The sequence below is a fragment of the Protomyctophum parallelum genome (genome assembly GCF_964188405.1).
Source record: "Protomyctophum parallelum genome assembly, chromosome: 5".
In the NCBI taxonomy this organism is placed as follows: domain Eukaryota; kingdom Metazoa; phylum Chordata; class Actinopteri; order Myctophiformes; family Myctophidae; genus Protomyctophum; species Protomyctophum parallelum.
This window is the reverse complement of record NC_139702.1, coordinates 37,847,681-37,870,060: the sequence shown is the minus strand read 5'-3', so window position 1 is coordinate 37,870,060 and position 22,380 is coordinate 37,847,681. Positions and strand designations below refer to the sequence as shown.

The 22,380-nt window shown below is 43.4% G+C and overlaps 1 protein-coding gene across 1 annotated transcript in view; it reads right to left on the bottom strand.

Annotated features, from left to right (window-relative positions):
• tbc1d1 (TBC1 (tre-2/USP6, BUB2, cdc16) domain family, member 1) overlaps positions 1-22,380 on the bottom strand; it is a 70,332-nt gene that overhangs the window by 33,290 nt on the left and 14,662 nt on the right. The window contains exons 3-13 of the mRNA XM_083764456.1: positions 15,282-15,893; positions 11,586-11,675; positions 11,181-11,285; positions 10,370-10,502; positions 9,092-9,183; positions 6,584-6,703; positions 5,503-5,628; positions 4,995-5,140; positions 2,769-3,044; positions 471-593; positions 132-239 (exon numbers count right to left, since the gene is read on the bottom strand). Of these exons, the coding sequence (XP_083620582.1) occupies positions 132-239; positions 471-593; positions 2,769-3,044; positions 4,995-5,140; positions 5,503-5,628; positions 6,584-6,703; positions 9,092-9,183; positions 10,370-10,502; positions 11,181-11,285; positions 11,586-11,675; positions 15,282-15,893 (1,931 nt within the window). The remainder of the gene's footprint in view (positions 1-131; positions 240-470; positions 594-2,768; positions 3,045-4,994; positions 5,141-5,502; positions 5,629-6,583; positions 6,704-9,091; positions 9,184-10,369; positions 10,503-11,180; positions 11,286-11,585; positions 11,676-15,281; positions 15,894-22,380) is intronic.

Sequence of the window (22,380 nt, the reverse complement as noted above, 5' to 3'; positions counted from 1 at the left end):
CAATCAAGTAGTATGCATATGCCCAGGAGCACGCACGCATGTGCATACTCACGCTCACACATAGACTAAATAATGCAAATATACAGTACTTCAGCCATGTATTCTTTTGTTGTCGTTTTGTTTGCGTATACCTGTACTTTAGTTCAGGGCTATCGTTCTCATGGACGGGAGCCAGGAATTTCAGGAAGTTAGGAACAGAAGAGGATGAGTGCAGGCGAGCACGCAGACCTCCCAGAGGGCTGGGATGGAGCGAGGGGGAGGGTGGCAGTAGAATAAAAGGAGGCATGATGAGAGAGGGAGAAAGAGAGAGAGAGAGAGAGCAAGTGCAAGAGAATGTGAAACAAAACTACAACAACATGTGAGAGGTTTGTGAAATTCAAGTTATAAAACGACTACAGAGATAAAAAAGGAAGAAAGGATGAGTGGAAATCTGTTATCTGTGTTCAACTTTCTGAAAGTGTGCCGCTCACCTTCTTTTGTTGAGCCGGGCCCCAGTAGAGGGGGATGAAGGAGGATGATGAGAAAGAAGAGGAGAAGAAGAGGGTGAAGGGCAAGGAAGGGTGGGAAGGAGTGTGGAGTCGGTTGGAGGACGTCTGAGTCAACAGAAAGTGAGTGAGAGAGAGAGAGAGAGAGAAATATGTGCAGAGAGGCAAGAGAAAAATGTTCAGAACAATAAAGACGAGATTAGAGAAGATGTTTATGAAGTATTACAATTGTTTAGTGGAAACAGAAAGAAGAGCAAGAGATGAGCAAGTGCAAAGGAGGCAACTGCATAATAAATAAATAAGCTGATCCCCCCATGGATGTGAACAGCAAGCACCACACACTGATGACAGGAAGTCAACCTTCTTTGTGTGTTTGTGTAATGTATTCATGTCCCCATGGAAGCAGAAAATTACGGCATGCACTGTGATAAAGGACCATACCAGTGTTACTGGCACTTGTTTTGGGTACAGGCTTTAGTCCCGACATACTATTGGTCCGACTGTCAATAGAGAACCTAACCCAAACCCCTAACCGCAACCACAGTGCAACGCATGTCGGACCAACGCATGTTTGGGAGCGACGGGTGATTTCCGTACGTTGGACCTTTGGAGTGTCGGATCTGTGTGCGCATCCCCATAGTTTACATACTGAACTATGATGGGATGGCCGCAGCTGAATGGGTAGAGAGAGGCAGTGTAGTAATGGTCCCCCGCCGGGGGGAAAAAGTTTACATTTCAAAATGAAAGCCTCTCATAATCCAGAATCCCTGGTGACCCACCTGGTCACTCATTTTTATGGCTGCAATGGGGATATGTTGTGTTTGCGTAGACGCCCCGACAAACTGCTCTTATTAATAATAGCTGCTCCGAATAGTTAGGATAGGTTAAATGTAGAGGACAAACTTCACATGTTCAAATGTAACAAATGTAACATCCATGCCCCCAATGCAACCAAAATTGCATTGGGTTTTTTGTCCATATTCAGTAGGTTACAGAATGTATTTTTGTAAACTCACTGCATCGTTAAAAGCATTAAAGAGTTAAAAATGCAGCACTTGTAATAACAACTGCGTGAACTGAATTAATTGATTAGAGACATGATTTTACACTATAAACCACACAGTGACTTGCACAAGGGTGAATTAAAAAAAAGTCTCAAGTTTCAACATGAACATGTGAGTGGGAAGGCATTAAAATATGTAGTCTCTAGTCTGAGATCTACTACATTATATACACTGGATTCACTTATGAGTCAAATTTAGATTGGTATGATACTGGTATGATACTACTGAACAAAGAAACCAAATGAGAATAAAACGACAAAGAGAAAAACAAAGAGGATAAAAGGTGTATTTGAAGATTTCTTGAATGCACCTTTGAGTGAATGAGTATTCTAAACCATGATGCAGGCAGAATCACTGTTACAATGCCATTGATTTGGTATCATCATTATAAAGCAAACCAATTAAAATCGTCCAGTAAGAATCCCCAATTGAATGGCCGCTACAAAGCTGTGTAATCAGAATATTCATTACAAAGCAGTCTGTTGACCATTGTCCCGGACAAAGCCATTTAATCAGAATCCCCCATTGCAAAGCCCTCCAATACGAAACGTTACAAAGGCGTTCAACCACAATCACCGTTACAAGGCTGACTTCAATTTTCTCAATGTATACCATAGAATGGCTAATATACTAACAAATACATGATTTTAGATGTAAAGCATCCACTTCATTTCTTATTGTTTCTAGTTTAGTTTGATCTTATTTAGAGTAGCCAATCATTTTATAGCCCTTTTTTCTCCCCAATTTACTGTAGTTGTTATTCCAATGAAATCCACCTACTGATTGACCTGCCCTGCCAGTGAGGAGTCTCCACCGGGAGGACGTAGGGCCTCCCACCAACCTACTCCTCCCGCCCAACACTCCTGCTGACAGGTGCTGTCCCAGCCCATAGGAATACATGTAGTGACAAATATCATGCTCCTGCCCGGCTTCCCTCCCCCGAACACGAGTCAATTGTGTTCGCATAGACGCCCGACAAAGCCGGATGGCACCACGGTGGATTTGAATAGTAGTTTTTATAAAAACGTTAAAAATACATTCTAATGCTTAATTAAAAATATGAAAATGCAAAGAGGACCATATAAATAACTTAAAAATTGCCGTTACTCGATTTTCTTATGATTTTACTTTGTTTTATATAATTTGCATTTCGACAGCATCAAACATCAGTGACCCAAACACAAGTTTGGGTCACTGATGTTTGATCAAGTCTCCTTACTTGCTCTGGTGTGGCGTATCAGTGCTGACGGAGTAGTGTCGCACCAGCTTGGGCTTGGTGGCCGCTGTGGGGTCCTGTGGGGTCTGACAGTGCATCCGTGGCGGGGAGTCCGTGGTCGAGGAGGGGGTGGATGGGTGGCTGTAAGTGCTGGCACGCCGACGGAAGCCCTGTGACTGGGCATCGCGAGACGGACTGAGGGAGCTGAGGGAAGGGGAGGAAGGGGAGAGGGGTAGAGAGGTGTCGAGGCCTTTCAGGTCCCCTGTGGAGTTGTGGCACCTGTGGCAGAAAGAGATGAGCGTCAGCACAATGGGAGGAGGATCACGGGTGGTCATGTCATGCAGAGAAAATAGCCGCACTACAAGCTCACAATTCAACTTGACGGCATGGCAGTTGGCAGAACAATAGAATGGATTCGGAAAAAAAGGAAGTGTGGTGCTGAAAAACATTGCATTAAAATAATTAAAAACGTCAAGTTAGATGTGGTGACTCTCCCGTTTTACCCAACTTTTGTAGTATTGGTGCCAACCTGGGTTCACGGCATAAACATTGAGCTGCTTCATTTTCTCTGGCACTAAGTACTAGTAGATACAAAAACAGCGGCTGCCATCAACATTGATTTGTTCCTTCCAAACTGCTTTCTGCTGATTGTAACAGGGCTGACAGGGGATGGTTTCATGATGTCTTTCCAGCGAATGTGCTTTGATTTGTCCGATTATGTCCGCACTACAACCGATTCTGAACAGAATGCGATCTAGACCATCTCACCAAGTCATTTGGCAGATTGGACTCAAATGCGAGGCAAATTCCCTCCCTAGCCACTTAGCTAGATCTGTATTGAGCATATAAATCTCATAGACGTAAACTGATTTGAAAATAATACTGTTAGTTAAAAAAGCATTGAATGGTTTAGGGCAAAAAACAATTCTGCTCTTGTGCCATCACAAACCATCCAGACAGGTCATCTGGGACAGGTCTGCGGTCCCTAGAATTAGAACTAAACATGGATTTGCAGCTTTTGCTTTTCATGGAACATATCTGGAACAAACTCCCATAAAACTGAAAGTCTTTTAACTCACAGCTATAGAAAACTTTTTTTTTGGTTTTCTGTTTTTATTTTACTAATTTATTTTATTGTACTCTTAAAATCACCTTGCGTTGAAATGTTTAGTTTAACCAAGGCTAGTGAGAATGGTTTCAGGTTGTGCATGTACGTGTGTGTGTGTGTGTTATTTCCATCTTTAATGTAATAAGGATGCAGTTTAAAGGGCTTTACATAGCACACCACGACAGAATAGTTGATCTCATAACAAAGGACATATCTAAACATTTGACACTGTCTGTGACAATGTACAAACATTCCTGTGTCAAACCTTCCATGTTTCAACTCTGTACTGAAAATCCTGACATTTTTGCACATCTCTCTGCTAACACACCAGATGTTATTGTTGTCAATGAAGAGAACAGATCAGTTTTCAGTCTTGAAGTGGCCTGCACCCTTGATTCTAGCTTAGAGGAAGCCTTTATGACCAAAGTCACTAAATACCAGCCGCTCCTCCAGACCACCATACAGGTGCAATCTACTTGTGTTTATCTTCGGCAGCCTATAGGACATGTACATAGTTTGGTTGTAAGAGGCTTCCAACAACTTGGGATGCCAAAAAAAATCTGTGCAATCTCGTCTACTAACAGTAGCCGCCAAATAGCGAAGACGCTGTTACTTGTGCCCCTGAAGGGCGTGTGGGTATTTGTCCGGGATTTGCCGATTGCACTCTGTACAGCACCTTGTAAATATTTGTGTCCTTGTATTGTATCTCTTATGTGGACATAAATAAATTATTAAAATGTGTGTGTGTGTGTGTGTGTGTGTGTGTGTGTGTGTGTGTGTGTGTGTGTGTGTGTGTGTGTGTGTGTAAGCACGTGGAAGAAATAGAGTCGGCAACACTGGTAGGAAAAACTCAGCTCCACTGGTTTATTGATTGGAGTGGAGCGGAGTTTTTCCTACCAGTGTTGCAGACTCTATTTCTTCCTCTTGTACTGCCATGTGTCCAGCACCTGGGCTAGAGTAGATGTGCATGCTCTATTACCTTTGTGTAAAGGTTCAAGGTTTCTTAATTTTTGTCTCCTAGTCCTGAAGGAGAAATTTGTCTTGGACCCGCCCTGCAGCATACAGATACAATACAATACAAGACAATAAAGGTACCGGTACTTGTAAAGGTAAACACGTACCTGAGTGGGCTGTTAGGCCGTAGTGTGGAGGATACAGACAGGGAGTCTTCTTGTGAGGGCTGGTTGCTGCTGTTGAGAGTGGAACTGGAGGAGAAGCTGTCACCTCCATCACTGTTCTCCCTGGGTACCCTGGACTTGTTACTGCTCTATGGACACACACACACACACACACACACACACACACACACACACACACACACACACACACACACACACACACACACACACACACACAAACACACACAGTGTAACGCAAGTGAAACATCTTCCTTCCAAGTAGGACATAATTATTTAGCTTCCTGAGTAACACAGAAGAGCATAACAAACGAATGAAGCACAGCCAGCAAAGGTTTACGGGAGCTATAAAAAGTACAGTATGGACACGCAAAGAAGACGCACGGCAACTCATGCGAATGCCTGAAGGACCCCGAATTCCTTGAGGGAGTTTTGGTACACACGCAAACATGCACGTATGCAACCAACTCAGAGGCAGAGCGTGTGTACCTACCTTCCAGATTCCCTCTAGTGACTCAGTTAGGGAGCGCTTGGCTCTGGTCTTGAACTGTTCCAGGCGCTGTCGACTGCTGCTCTGCTGTTGTATATCTACTGGGGCTGGGATCGCCTCCTCACACACCTATGTACAGAGAGACAGTGTGTGTTTGTGTGTGTGTGTGTGTGTGTGTGTGTGTGTGTGTGTGTGTGCACGTAAGGAAAAAGGCAAAATCGAAGCTCAAGTTTCCCAATCTTTTTCCAAGAGAAATTTGGCAACCAATAAACCTACACAAGTACATATACCGTCCTACAACTAAAAAATACATTGCATGGATGCACCTGGGACGTATCTTCAGTGATGTTTCCTGAGGTCATCGGGGTTTCGGGTCTTCCAACATCATACCCCTCACTCAGGCGACCCTGCCGGGGTTGATCAAATCCCGACTTACGTCCCAGTAGCTATACCCTCGATCAGTCCATCATGGAATGAGCAAGGCCACACAATCCGTTGCTCCGGAACTACTCTGCCGGGACTGGGAGAACCAAAATCTGGCGCGTGGAAGGACTAGGCTCTGTGGGTTGACTTCTGTCCGGGCCCCTCCTACATCTCACCAGTTCCACTCCTGCTCTCACCAGGCCCAGGCCAGGACCTGTGCGTTGCACCAGACTCCCAGCACCAGGCACTCCATTCAGGAGTGGTGGATTATAATGGCCCTCCTAAAGGCCTCACCAAGGTTTGTTGGGCTTCCTCCTCACGGAGGACACAGGCTGGGGCGCTAACCCAGGTGCCGTCTACATTCCGGTTGTCACCCGTCTCTCCGGTGGTCACCAGACTATACCTGGTTGTCACTTAGTCTATTCCTATGAGTCACTATAATAGAATAACTATAACTAAAAAATACATCGCATAGATACCTACTATGCTTTGAGAAACACTGCTCCGAAATGGAGGAATAGGACAACAGCAATGAAAGTAGTCGACAGAGGAAACTAACACAAAAAACATTCCAGGTGACTAAAATGCGACTAAAACTATTCAAAAGACTATGACTAAAACTTGCTGTAGAAATCAACAATGATGTGAACGGGAACTGTACCTGCTGTTTGCTGTCTGCATGCTGTGTGTGCATGTGGTTCTTCTGTCGGTCCTCGTACAGGCTCCTCAGACTGGCCATCACCAGCTCATTCTCCTCCTGGTCGTTCTTAGGGCATGCCCTCTGTAACATGATATGGTGTCAAGTATGTTTTAATAATGTCCTTTCACAGTTCCTAATGCTAGTGTAATAATATTGATTATTTATGCGTTTCAATATAGAACGTCGCTGTCCCGTCCCCTTTCATGACGACGAGCGGCCCGGAAGAGAATTTCCCAATACATTTTTCCCATAGACGTTTCAGAAAGTATTTATTTAAAGACCTGTAAGCCTCGGACAAAGCCAACTCTGATGGTGACAAATCATAATAAACACAATTATTTGGGCCGAACAAATAATTAGAAAGAAGAAAAAAAAGGGTAAAAAAGTGTTTTTTCTTCTAATTATTTGTTCGGCCCAAAATTGTGTTTATTTCTGAAACGTCTATGGGAAAAATGAATGGGAAATTCTCTTCTGGGCCACTCATCGGGGGCGGGACTGCGACGCTACTATATAGTCTATATTGGTAATTGATAAAATACTGGCAGAGGAATTGGTACAATCCAATCCATGCAGTGGATGGTTTATACATTTCTGTAGTTAGGGGAAAAAAACAAACGTTCTGACATTTTATAAATTGTTTGCTCCCAAGCTAGTAGTAAATGAACAGCTTAAGTATGTTGGACAAACATACCTACACAATAGGTTGCAGAGTTGAATCAAAAGGGTGTCACAAGAAATGTGACACACACTGGGTAAATAGTACCCTGTGTGTGTGTGTGTGTGTGTGTGTGTGTGTGTGTGTGTGTGTGTGTGTGTGTGTGTGTGTGTGCTTCAAGACTGATTCAACAGTAGTTTAAGTCTATCACCAGCAGATGGCCCCCTAACCGTATGCAGGAAGGGTTTACATGTAGTTCTGTACAGCACATACTCAAACAGTAGTCACATGGGCAGCCATGCTCAGAATAATGGAATGTAAAACAGCAACATCAAGCAACATTCACTGGAATAATAATATTAAGACCAGACTGATCAAATTATAGCATCTGAAGAAATGGGGTTTTGTCGGGAGACCCTATGTTATAATGTTGTAGACCACAGACAGCAAGAGAGTTGTGTGGTGCAGTCTCCACTATAAACAGACAGTCAAGAGAGCGTACTGGCATTTGGAACACCAAGAATGGTAAAAATATGCATGCGCTCTTGAAAGAACGGCATGCGTGTCATTGTGAATCCTACAGTATATGAAGAACTTGTGATTAGTTCATGATGCAGTGAGTTAGACTTGTGGACCGACAGGTTTGATTCTCTGCATGAATAGCAAGCGGAACGCACGTCCCATGGCGACGTGTCTGCTCTTCTTCTATCTATAAATGAAGCATGTCTCTGTACGTCTGTCTGTACAGCCGGGCACTGGTCTAGTTTGTATGAATTTGCATTCTGCGCAAGCATGCATGAGAATGAAACGGTCCATGGCCTCAGCATGAGTTTAGTGAAACCAGCATTGCATGGCAATAAATAAACATACAAACATTTGCAGTGCATTTATTGATGAATAGGGCTGTCATGATTATGACATTTTACTAATTGATATTATGGATTTAATTGTTTCTGTTAGAACATTATGAATTACAAAATACATTTCTGTTTGGTCTTTCAGGCTTGGTAAACAAAAGTTGTACAGAGCAGATAACAAAGCAGATGACCAATAACATTAATAGTGGAAATGGCAGATCTACAAGCTCAAAACGTGACGCTTTGAAAATGTTTGGAAAATATATGAAGATTTTTTTTTTTTTTTAATATATGTTTTATCCCACAATTTTGTAACCCATTTTTCACCCCTGTGTCAATCATCTAATGTGATCCTGGGCTCTACACACCCTCCACCAACCTGGGGAGAGCAACGGACTTAACTCATGCTTCCTTCATGCTTGAGTGTCCAAGTTGCTCCTTTACACCTGACAGGGGGGAGTTTCCCTGGTTGGACATAGCGCGTGGAAGGAACACGTTATTCCAACCAGTTCCTTTCCCCTCCATCAGGCACCCCGGCTGGCCAGGGGGAGGCAGTTTAGAGACCAGGATTACTGCATGTTTTTTGTGAGGGTACCTACCCTAGGGGACACGGGGAGAACATGCAAACTCCACACAGAAAGGCCCTATTGCCAACCCCGCCTTCGGGTATGGGCACTGATGACGCGGAGGAGGAAACACGCCGCCAGCACCCACAGCGCCCCAAGCGGGAATCGAACCCAGGACCTTCTAGCTGTGAGGCGACAGCACTACCAACTGTGCCACCGTGCCCCCCTTATATGAAGATTTTTAACATGGAAATGATTATGACGATTATGTAAAATATTATTGTGATTTGGTGATTATGTAATAATTGTAACAAGCCTATTGATGAAGTAACAGAATACCACACACACACACACACACACTATATACAGTACACAGTACTATATTAATTACCATCGTGTTCTCAAATACTGAAGCTTGCTCCTGGTTGTCCAGTGAGGCCAAGTGTTTCTGAAGCTCCAACTTAGTCTTAGCTGGGTGAAGACCTTAAAATAGTACACACACATAAAATAATACCTGTTAGATATGGAACTGTGACAACACATGATGGTGACCAACAGGCTTGTTTACTTTGCATGACTTTCTAGTACTGGGTGGCAAAGAGCAACTACACACAACATTAGCCACACAACTACATACTTGAAATGTAAATGACATTAATGACAATATGACATGAATCAAATCATTTGATTATGCTTGCCAAACAAAGTTAAAAAAAAAAAAAAAGTTTTTTGTAAACTAATGGCACCTACAATGTGACAACAGTAGCAAAAATAGCCGATCTCCAAGATCACGAGTCATGCTGTGAGCATGTCATGTAGATCTGTTAATTTTTTTATTTATAATTTCTTAATATAATAATATAATATTTTAAAGGTGAAAGTGGTTAATTAGTGGCTGTGGGTTCAACGTTTTGGATATAGCATACCATTTACAGGTTTCTGATGCGGTCAGGAGCGGAAAATTATTTGCTGCGATCAAGGCCATCATAATTTTGGGGCCTGCCCAATAAGTACTTATTGGAATAGTTTGTTTGGTATATCCATATTTTATTAGAACTCGTAGCGACTGGCGAGACTAAAAACAACCAGGGGGGGCCAAAATAAAGCAACGCAATAAACTTTCCTTAATGATTATATCTGGTTTCAGTATTTATTTATGATGTATTTTTCCTATTATTAAGGTTATTGTAGCGGTCAATTTGTATTGGGGGTGAGGAGGGGGACGGGGCGGGGTGGGGGACGCGAGACACAGCCAAAGCATTTCCGGGGGTCCCCAGCCAAAAACGTTGAGAACCCCTGGCCTGGGCAGCGGTGGCCGAACGGTTTACGGAGCGGTCTTGATATCGGAAGGTCGCTAGTTCGTATCCCCGGACCGGCACGTTAAAATTACCACCGCTGAAGTGCCCTTGAGCAAGGCATTGAACCCCTACCATGAAATGTTCTATGAGCAGGGCCTGGCTGTAACCAAGTTCTTGAGCTTAGTCCAGTTACCCTGGGTAAACATACAGTAGTAACTTTGCTTTGCTTTTGCTTTGCCTAGACCACGCCTAGACCGTATCACACGGGTGATTTTGGAACACAGACCAGGCTTTCCTGGAGGTGCTAAGTCTGGTGACGCGAGGTTACGGGGCACGTGTGGTGTTTTAAACGGGGCGAGTGGTGTTCCTACCTTCGATGCCCTCACACAGTCTGTGTAGCTGCTGCATGGGGCAGCTGTCACACTGCTGGCTCTGGGTCCTCTCGCTCCGCAGAAGAGCTGCCACAGAAAACGCCTGCTTCAAAGTCAGCATAATCTCATCCACCTGTGTGGAAGCACAGTAATGCCATCAGTGGTCATTAATGGGTGATTGATTATTTGATCGATATGCTTTTTATTGCCACGAAATGCATATGCATGGACATATTTTGTACATCTATCGATGTATATGTGCATGTGTGTAAACTGAGATTCATACAGGATATTGATAACATTTATACGGTATGTAATGAAAAGAAAAGAAAACATCCACAGAGCTTTTAAAAAGAGTGTGGAATAAAAGTATCACTATTCCCCAAATAAACAATTACGGTTGTGAAATTCCTATTTTTTTTTTAACATTTCAGGTTTTGTTTACAACTGTCAGCACATATCGGCAAACTGCATGGCTACTGCCTTATAGACACAACTCAGGGAAATAACTAAGCCTTAAGTCAAAGAGGTGTTGTGATGTGCAGTGTGACATCTACTGTAGCAGCTCAATGTAGTCTATATAGCAGCTATAACTCAACAGTTACGGGGGTCCATTTGGTTACATTTGTACACTCTTGGAGTTGCAAATGGATAAATGAACACAGCGTATTTTACTGTGCTGTAATCAGCTTTTCTGCATAGTCTACTTTCCAGTCCATATCAATTCATTCTGCCATCACTGCGTGTTCCTCTCAGAGCTACAATGGCACCATTCTTCTCAACGCCTGTACACTCTGCCTCCCCATCTTACCAGTGATTCATCTGTACACTGGAAGATGTAGCAGACAAAGTGGCAGCTCCCTCCGTCCACCGTCTCCCTGCAAATGAAGCCAAAGTGATCCACATGACAGATACCCTACGGAGAAAATGTCCAGGCAGTGTGATTAGTATTGAGTATTAAACCATATAGTAAATGGTAAATGGCGCCTTTATCCAAGGCGCTTTACATAGATGCATAGTGCATTACATTCACCCTTTCTCATTCATACACCGATGACAGAGGAAACCATGCAAGGCACCAGCCTGCACATCGGGAGCAATTAGGGGGTTCAGTGTCTTGATCAAGGACACTTCGACACCAACTTCCCGCCCGGACACTCTACCCCACCACTGCCCCACATTATGCACACTAAGCCTAACCCAGTGCAGTACATACCTGTGAGCAGAAGGAGATTTCTCTGAAGCTCTTCTCGATGGCAACCTTCTTAGTGTCTGGACTAACCAGGAAGATCTGAGACCTCCCCACCTAAAACACATAGTGAGCAATAGAGTGAGTGAGTATTTTCGGATTGACACACACACTCCATTCAGTCCTTTGTGTCCTTGTTCCACTTTATGGGCAACCCCGATTTACGTCTTCAAAAGTATCTCTTCTGTGAGGTCAAGTTCAACCTCACGCTCTTTTGACCCACAACGTCAAATACCAAATTCTTCATTAGGGTTTCATTCCAGGGATGTTTTTTTTAAACTGTGGCTGGGAATGAGTGCTCACTGCTCAGTCATGAGGTCATGATGATGAAGTCATGGTGTGTGTCATGATGGCACCAGCAGGATGTGGTTGTTATTAATAATACAACCGTGTCTGCTGAAAAATAGATACCCCCTGCTTCCTGTACCAACGCTGACAACTTCCTGCTCTGGAAGGAGAACAGGAAGGGTGGCGTTGCCGGGGGGGGAGTCAATAGGGTCAAACACAAGGTCAGGGACAGTAGCGGAAATGATGTCATTTTGACCAGCAGTCAGCAGCATAGTACATGCTGAGTCAAATGGGTGGCCACTGGCCAGGGGAGGGAGGGTGGGTCTGCTGTGTGCCTCAGTGTACACTGTACAGTAACTATGTTTGCAGTTGACCTCACCTATAGAATGTGTCCTTGTGATAAATCTGTGCGACCTCAAGTTGCACTGCACTTCAAAGTCCTCTTGTCAATGAACAAAGTGGTGTGTAAGTAACCAATGTGCCTCTAAAGCCATTACCACCCAGCTGTGTGTTAGTTATGACTCAGTGAGACGGTCCTTCACCTCACCCCTAGCTTTATCCTACTAGATAAAACACGTCTGATGTACGGACGGCGGAGTTGCGTCAACACCTATTCAATCAACATACGTCCCGTTTGTCGAGGAACCCAATTGCATAATTCAGACTTTTGCAGTACAGCAGCAAACAGCCAGCATAAAGAACAAAGAAACATGAAAATTCGACACACACACACACACACACACACACACACACACACACACACACAGGTTAGTTGTGGTGTGGTAATTACTGCATGGTAGCTGACACCAGGGTGGCCCCAATACACTTAGGATTAAATAGGATTGCCAGATCTGATGATCAGCCTTTACTTCTCTCTCAGGTCTCTCAGTTCTCTCTGTCAGGTGACAGAGAAAGGCCTACCCTTATCGATTAAAAACGCAGAGTCTGTTGACGGTTTTAAGATCTTGTTAAAAACACATTTATTTAGGTTACATTTTGTCTTGCAATTTTTTTATCCGACCTTTTTCAATGTTGTCAATGTTTCTGCTTTTATTTCTCGTTGTGTTATTGCTCCTTGTTTTATATTGTTGTTCACTGTACAGCACTTTGTTTTGAAAGGTGCTTTATAAATAAAATGTACTTATTGAAATAAGTTTCTTAGCCGGGCGGGGGGCATACTTAATCTTTTTCTATCAAAAACTGCCCACATGACATATTCTGACAAATTGAGTTTATTGCCTGAGCTGAGCTCTGCTGTGGCCTAATTCATACGAAAAATTACAAGAATGTTAACATAAATATGAATTAGGCTCAACTATCAACCAGCAGAACTACACATGCTGATAGAACGAACATCCCTCACCTTGTTAAAACAACGCGCAGAGCAAGCACAAACATACTGTGACTTTCATTCCTGTCAGTGTCTCCTTCCACTTCCCCGTCTCTCCTTTCCAATTCCATCTCTGTTGCCAAGGCCAATTCCAAATTGAACAAGGTTGGCCAAAATCAATAATTATCAGCCAGTGCTGCTGCCAGTGTTGCACATCTTCAGGTGGAGGGTTTCTTTTTGGCTTAAAGGGATATTTTACTTATTAAATATTGGTCATTTTACTCAGGCTTATGTGAACACCCCAGACGGTTTTTAAGTTACTTGATTCAGTAATTAGATATTTGATATTCATTTTAGCTGCCCCGTCCCCTTCCTAACCTAACCTTTTTTTTTATTGTGATTGATAGTGTCCTTCCAATACGTGTGGGGCGTGCTTTTACATTTACTGTTCTTATTTATTTATTTATAATTATTTTGGAAAAGAACCTCCTCCAGGAGGAGGCCGGAAGAGACAAACACATAAAAAAGAATTATTAAAAATAAATAAAAACAGTAAATGAAAAACCATGGCCCCCTCACATATTGAGAGGACACCATCAGTCACCAGAAAAAAGGTAGAGTATTTTAGATGAATCTATCTTGGTTAAAAATAGAGTTTTAATTTACAATGGGTTTGTATAGGATGGGGGCTGAATCAAGCAACTTAAAAACTGTCTGCGATGTTCACATAAGCCTGAGTAGACGATAAAATTACCAAAAGTTTTTTTGAAAGTGAAGTCCTATATACTTTGTCGTATGACAAATAGCGACAATTAGACGATATAGAAGCTCACAATGCGAGACACTATACTGACATGCCCAAAATGGGGACGCCAGGGTGAAAGTGCCTACTGTGTTACTACCTTGCTTACATGCGAAGACATCATACATCATTCCTCACCGCCTGTCCATGATTGTGTGCGCAAAAAAAATTTCTCACTGTCTGTCCATGTTTGTGTGCAGATCCTGCCTTATCACGGTCTGTCCGTGATTATGTGTGCAGATTATGCTCTCTTCAGACTACTTATGGGAATGATGTGTATAGCCTGCGAGCTGGTTCAGGCCGACACACTGGAGGACTTTATAATATGCATATGCAGCAGCACTATGTGGCCGATGTACTGTATGCGTGACGGGTCAAGCAGCTGACCAAATTGGCGCCCTACTTAAGCTCACCTGATTCATGGCACTTCCTCTCGCTGTCAGTGCTGCTGCCACAGTGTTATTTCCTAAACTATGATATTTTAAACTCTCTCTCTCTGTCGGTGGTGGAACAACCTGTAATGTTAGATATGCTGCTGAAGATCAAGGATCCGTTGCCCTCATCATGGCATACTGTATTTGGAGCAAAGTCAGACTGACAGACAACCTTAACAGCTCGAGTTTATAAACTTTTATTATTAGTATCCTGGAATAAAGACTGATTGGCTATGTACTTCACTAGTCAAGGCCTATTCATACTCCAGTTTTAGGTGATAAGGTGACCACCCGAAGACTACAACATGACGTCACACCGCGTTGGTAAGTGACTCACCGCTCACCCAAACACATCTCTCTTGATTTTACTAACCACCTTATCACCTAAAACTGGAGTATGAATAGGACTTAAGTCTGTCCAGGGTCCTATTTGACTCGCATTTCTATTACGTAGGCAAGTCAGGAAGTGACTTGAGTTTTTTTTCTACATTGGAAAACACTGGTTCCCCCCCCCCCCCCCCCCCCCCCCACACACACACACACACACACAGATAGGATGAAACGTAGCAATCAGAGTTGTTGCTCTTGTGACCTGGTAACTGCAAATGCAATATCAGTTTATGATCCCTAGCCCCCATCTATAAAATGTGGGACCTTGGCCTGATGCAATAGAATCAGATTGTGTTTGGGGTGTTGTTTCTATTAGCAATTTGGCCCAGTAAGGTTGCTGTCCAGTGTGGTGGTGTACATTCATTCATTCAGCGTTTTAGCTGTATTTGATTAGAAATATGCATGTCTTGCATCCCTACCATGAACAGCATTGTCCTGTTGTCCCGCAGGCTGGAGGGCAGCACTCCAGCAGTGTGGGAGTGTGTGAGAGCTGCACTGCTGCTGCTGCGAGTGATCTGTGGTGACAGCCCATTCTCATCCAAGGCTTGCAGAGAGGGGAAGCTGGGGTCTCGTTTGAACAGCACCGGATGTCTCCCACTGGAGGGGCTGTCCTTGCCCCCATGACCAATCCCACCGTTCCCCAAACCATTGGACTGGAAGGCCAACGCCCTCTTCAGCCCTCCGGCAAATCCCCCGGGATTTTCTCCTTTGGCGCCCTCCACGGAGCCCAGAGACTGGGCAAACTTCTCGATGCACTCGTCTATCAGAGCGGGCGGGGCTTTTTTGTGCGGGACGCTGACGCGGCCACAGAACAGAACCTCAAACTTCTTGGCAAAGAGGGTCGGAGACACGGCGGGGCTGGTGGCGGAGGGTGCCTTGGAGGTTGTGGTTGTCGAGGGAAGAGACGAGGAGCTGAGGCATCTTTCAGAGGAAGAGTTGGCTGAAGGCTTGCTGGGCACAGTCGTGATGTCATCATCGCTGCGCGCTGAGCTCTTCCCCGCCTGCCTCAGCGTACTGATGATCTCAGGCACCTGGTGGGATACGAGGGGGCATGTTAACCTGAGCTCCATTCTACAGTTTTCTGAAAAACCTATGTTTCGACTAGGTCAGTGGTTCTCAAACTCTTTCATGTCAAGGACCCCAAGTAGTATATGTAATTGGCCACAGACCCCCCCCCCCCCCATCTGAAAATATGTTGTTCCAGGGACCCCCCCCCCCCCAGAAGTATAACATAATGCGTAAACCACTAAAAGTGGTTCCCGCCCTGAATGGGTTAATAAACAACCTTTTAAACGACAAGAACAATCTTGACCGATTCATACTAGTCAAACAGTACCACTCAGTTAAACAGTTATTTTGTCCCTATTTGGCGTCCTTCCTGAAACTCCTGAAACTTCCTGAAACTCCCCTGCCTAAATATCAATCTGACCTTGTCGCTTTTGTGACGCTTCTGGCAAGACGTCTTATTCTTATGCATTGGAAAAAAACATACCCCCCCTTCACATTCCCGTTGGATATCTGACATACTATAGTTTTTTTTTATTGGAAAAAATTAAATACACATTGCGGGGCTCAATCTCCAAATTCAGTAAAGCATGGTAGCCTTTTCTATCCCATGTTGACCGCCTAATGGACCCTACACACTGTAGGAGTTTTAAAGTTGTTGGCGAGTCATCAGATCGTATATCTTTGTGGCTTTCACACTTAACGATTGATCGCCAAACCAGGGATCACACACTGCAAGAGTTCACCAAGATGCGATCCAGACCTGATACATATAAGCAAACATCATTTGTTTTTTTTATTCCAATTCATTTTGACATGCGCACGTGCATGTCAAAATGAATTGAATCGTGATACAAGCGCGAGACCCACACAGGTCTCTGTCTCTCTCCGCGCGCACACGCGCACGTGCGCACACACACACACGCGCGCACACACACGCACGATCGAGGTCCAAAAGTTTGCTCTGCACTGTTGATTCCGATGAGGTTTTATCAACATTATTCAAGTGAAATGCGTAAAGGCAATATTGGTCTAATATAGGCTACCAATATGTACGACACAGGGATTTACCGACAGATAGACAGCAGTGCTGTGAGCAGTGTGCTCTCATTGGCTGTAATACAGGCCTTATCGGGGCGCAGTCGCAACCCAGTTCATACTGTATGATATCCAGTCGGCGACAGAGTCAAATATCAAACGTGCTAGATGTTCAGAAATGGTCGGGGAGGCGTCGGCGACCGCTTTTATCGGCGCTGGATCTTCTGGATCAGCTCCTTTCACACACAGCGAGCAAAACCTCGCCAATCGAAGCCCGATTTTACGTCAGATCGGGGGTTTTGTCAGCGAGCGTCAAAAATGCTCCCCGACAGCATAATCGGAGCAAATATCAGGCAGTGTGTACGAGCCATTACACTCGTGCCCCCGATTGAACCTGAATAGCTGTCACCTGACTAGCCAACCTGTCTTGTCTGGATGATGTTTGTGACCATGAACTGCTTTGTATATTGACTATATTGGAGTTTTCTTTTATTTTTATATATATATATATATATTTTTTTTAATGTTCTTTGGATGTCTTGATTTAGAATGTGTGTTTTGTTGTGTGTGTTTTAGTTTTTTGTATTTGTTAGTCTGTTTGTATTTCTCAATTTACGTTATTTTGTAGTTTGTAATTAGTTTTTTATGGCATGACATCAAAGGGGGCCAGCCGTCTAGAAGAGGTCTGCATGCATGTCCCCTGTATGTACTGCATGTGTCGCAGTTGTCCCTATAATGCTACAAAAAGTGGACCAATCACAGTGAACTACACACCTCGGCTAACTGAATCACTACAATTTAGGCACTTATCAACTTATCAAATTCACAAAATCTCTGTGTGAGTGAGTAAGATATAACATGCAACCATATCTGCGTAGTAAACTAGCATCAATTGTTCAATCCACAACAACAAAACATGAATACAATTTGCAGTGCATGATGTGTTTACAAGTAAGCATAGAACTTCCTAAAGTGAGTAGTGAATGAATTAAATGATTGTTTGGGGGCGGAGAAGCTACTTCTGTCCCCAAGCAATCTGAGAACCCATTAGCAAATAAAGGAAAAACACCCTCTTTTCCTTTGAAAAGAGACTAGTCCCCTAATGACACCTTGAAGTGAAACGGTAGAGTATATACTGCCCGCGTGCCAGAAGACTCTCCATATATGGGTATGTTATGTTTGTGAGAATTGAAATTGTAACATCCACCGCAATAACAGAAATGTCTCAATATTATTGTGGGCTTGTGACAATATTATTGTGGGCCTGTGACTGAAACTTGTTTCTTGTACTCTGTGTCCTAAATAAAGTATTGGCACTTTGGCTATTAGTGTGTGCGGCCGCTTTCTTGTTCCTTCAAAATTTCTATTGAGTTTACTACTCCCCTGTGGACCGGCACCACTATATGGACTTTTGTATCATGTGTAAGCATCCTCATGCACAGCCTGTGACTGCAGCTATCATACTGTAGATATTCAAGCTGAAAATGTTATTGTTTTGTTTGAAGAGCAATATATTGTTCTTGCTTACTGTAAATCGCTCTGGATTATGCCTAAATTGTAAATTTCATTTACAGGAGTGAAACAGCCAGCCTATACATTGTAGTGACTCTCTCGCTGATCTCTAGGTTATTTACCGTTTAACCAGTTTGATTTGACATTGATTTGATTAGCTTAGCTAGCTTTAGCGAAACAGTGCTTCCAGCTCTGTACCAAGAGAAACAAGCTAAAGCACAAAGCCTCAAAACCAGAGTGCATCTCTGCATTAATCACATGAACGATAGCATCCCTAATCCCCTGAGTGACATTTGAAACATTTATTTTATATATTGATTTTAAATATTGTGATATTATCGCACCGTGTGTTTTGGTATTTCTGCATCCAAAGCATTTTTCTCAGGGCCGGATCTACCATATGGGCACTTTGGGCACGTGCCCAGGGGCCCTTGGGCACCAGGACCCTTTTTTCTTTTTGTCCCTGCTAATCCGAATGAAATAAATGGTGTCTAAAAAGATTAGTGTTTTATTGTTGCATTTGTTGGTGAGAAGGGCAGCTGAAAAGTGCAAATTGTGTGTGTAAAGCAGCAACAATGCGCTAGATTGGCTGTCACTCTGGGGGGGGGGGGGGGGGGGGGGGGGGGGGGGACCGGAAATAGGCCAATATAACGGCATAAAACCGCCCCAAAACGGCACCAAAAAACAGCAAAAATGTTGCGCGTGGGTGAAGGGGGGGCCCTTCGAGCTTCAGTGCCCAGGGGCCCTCAGAGGTGTTAATCCGGCCCTGATTTTTCTGTTAATTAAATCTGATTCCGTCTTGTATGTCTGTCTCTAATGATGTTTGGTAGACCTTCAAACATTCGTTTCGGTCGCTTAGACTCTAATGAATATGTATGAATGAATGAACCATTGTAAGCGCTTTGAGTAGGCACATAGTGCATAGAAAAGCGCCATAAAAATGCAATTCATTATTATTATTATTATTAAGCGACCGAAACGTCAACTTAATAAAGAGCAACATTTTTTTGGCAAGTGTCTGACAGTGTGCTTCTTTGTCTTTCAAAGATACCCTTTTCACTGTAAGTCAAAAGTAACATTTATTTTATTATTGTTGATACACTTAAGAGGAAAAATGTGAACTAACATGATGCCACTAATAAGGATACAACAATTTAAATTATGATTATTATTATGACGCAAATACAGACCTCGTTTAATAACAAAGTCAGTGGCTGCTGTAAAGGTTATTGGGGGAAAAAGTGGCTGAGCTGGAAATATGAGTGCTAGAATGGGCCAGGGAGTGGCCAGTGTGTTCCTGTGAACCTGAACATGTGGGTTTCACACCGTTCAGCAGGAGATTTTGCTCAGCTGTATGTTGTTTACCACACATGATTTAAACTTGATTTAAAATATGCAATAATAGCACTTGAATATCGCGTCACTGGTGTGTAACACTATGGGCATTACTTAGAAGCAAAGGTAATAGAGCATGCACATCCACTCTAGCCCAGGTACTGGACAAAAGGCAGTACAAGAGGAAAAAATAAAGTCTGCAACACTGGTATGAAAACTCAACTCAACTCAACTGGTTTATTTGATTCAACGTTTCGATCACTAGGCTCTTCTTCAGGAATGTCTGAAGAAGATGCTAGTAATCGAAATGTTGAATCAAATAAACAGAGTTTTAATACCAGTGTTGCAGAATTTATTTTTTCCACCATTACTTAGAAGCAGACATGGCCATACATACAACAGTACGTCAGCATAAGTGCCACACCTCTGTTCCATGGGCTAAACTGATTTACAGTGTTGCCTACTGCTTGCTCCAGCTGGCTGGAAAAGAGCAGGCCTTGTGATGTTTTCCTGTACTGAAAGTACGACAAAATGACAAACCACAAAGGATGCTTTGTGTCCCCTTTCTCCCTTTTTATAGTATATCCTTTCCTTTCATCTCTGCTCCCGCCTTTCTCCTTAACTCTCAGATTTTCTATAATTTGTTGTTTCCATGAATTAAAAAAGGGGGAAAAGAACAATTAAAACGTTCCGGTTCAAAGTCTATTACACATCCAGGTTTTTCTGCTGTGGGTGTTGTGCATAGGCATGCCACCAGAGGGTGGGGGCTGTTCTGTTCTGTGTGGGTGTTTACTGAAGCATCAATATGGGGGTCTGTCTATTCCTGGTGTGTCTTCTTTGAAGATCCACACGCCCTGACCTTTTCTCCCAGTCCCACTTAATCACAACAGCACACATGCACGCAAACAGTCATGTAAGCCAGTTGAGCTCCCTCCCTGCATGTGCCAACTGCATGCGCACACTTTGACGCATGGCACACAGAGCAGGATGCCAGAAAACTGCAGTAGTCATTTTACTCATACTTCAATCTGTAAAACCAGAGGAGGAAATATACAGTCTCTAGCCTGTGTTCAGATAAATAATCACCACAGTAAATGTGATGGTCAGTGTAGACGAGAGAAACAAAGACAAAGCACAGGGTTTTTTTGAGGGGCGCTAGCCCTCCTATGCCCAGCTTTGTGTGTTTGTGTGAAAAATAGCGATGATTCTATCGGCTGAGCAATGTATGTATTTAGGATAAAAAGGATAGAAAATCAAAGACGGAAAAGTGGACGGAAAAGTGTGATAAGATTAAGAGCACCCCTCACTTCACACAGGTGTTTTGTTTTAGCTATCTGGGCTATACTTAATGTAATTAAATGATGCGCAGCCTGCATAGCTAGTTCAGGCAGACCACTCGTGAGCGTGCCTACCTGGTCAGGTGACTAGTCACGGGCACTCTCTGCCTGATCAGAGCGGCTTATTTAAAATGCTCTGCCTGCCTGCTCATTCCTGGATTCTCTCTCCTGCTGCTACCTCTCTGCTTAACTGCTGTGCTGCTCATGAAGTTTTGGAAGTCCCACTGCCTCCCCAGCATCCACCTGGCTGAAACAGGATCTGTTTCTAGATCCCAGGGGGGGGATCTTAATTCATTCCCTGTAGCTTAATTCTTTTTTTGTGACCGTAGGTCAATTTGTCTTATATCTTATCTAAAAATCTATATTCATATGTTACAGGGAATGAATGGGGACAGAGCCCTGACGCCAATCTGTGCTTCATATCTATGCTCAATAAATATATATTCTAATACCTTCGGCTTCTAAGAGTTGTCTGGCTGAACCGACACCAGGGAAGAAACTTAAAAAGCACAAGTACATCCCAAAACAAGCCACGGTATAATTATCCAGATACAGAAACACACACACGCACGCACGCACAGTCGCACACACGGACACACACACAAGTAATCGCGTCAAAACGTGTGGCTGTGGAATGGAGAGCTCTCCCTGTCCGAGTACAGTCTAAACACTACTAGTGTATTCTGGGGAGTTTCAAGTACCGCCAAGTGCCAACACACTCGCAAGTCTGTGAAAACAAATCATTGGACATTCTGCTCATTTTGCTATACAGTTATTTCTAAGGCTGGCTGTCCCACTACCTGCTTCAGTGAGTCACTTAATCGATCGTTTTGGCCTCAGTCGACCAATACATTTTCAGTTCACTATTAGGCTAGTGATTGTTTATGCTTGCCTTTGCCTTACACCGCTCAAAAATCACACTTGTGTAAAATGAGGGGCACCTGGTAATGTTTGTTTAACTGCTGTAAACAAACATTAACAGTCGACTTGGCTGCCACATGACATCACGTTTAGTGCACTAAACAAATATTAAAAGACCATAGACTTGGCTGCCACTATCTTTGTTAAATGTGCCCTAAACAAACATCAAAAGTCTATAGACTTGGCTGGCATATTGACAGTTCAAACAGACGTTGGAGGGGCTAGCACCACTCAAAAACTCAAATCCTGTGAAGTTCTGTAACTTTCAATAGCCAGTACCCACTACCCAGCTGCCATCTCAAACTTCTCCTCATCCTCATTAGAATGTTCAGTTTTCAACCTCTACATTTTACAGATTTGTTTATTAAAT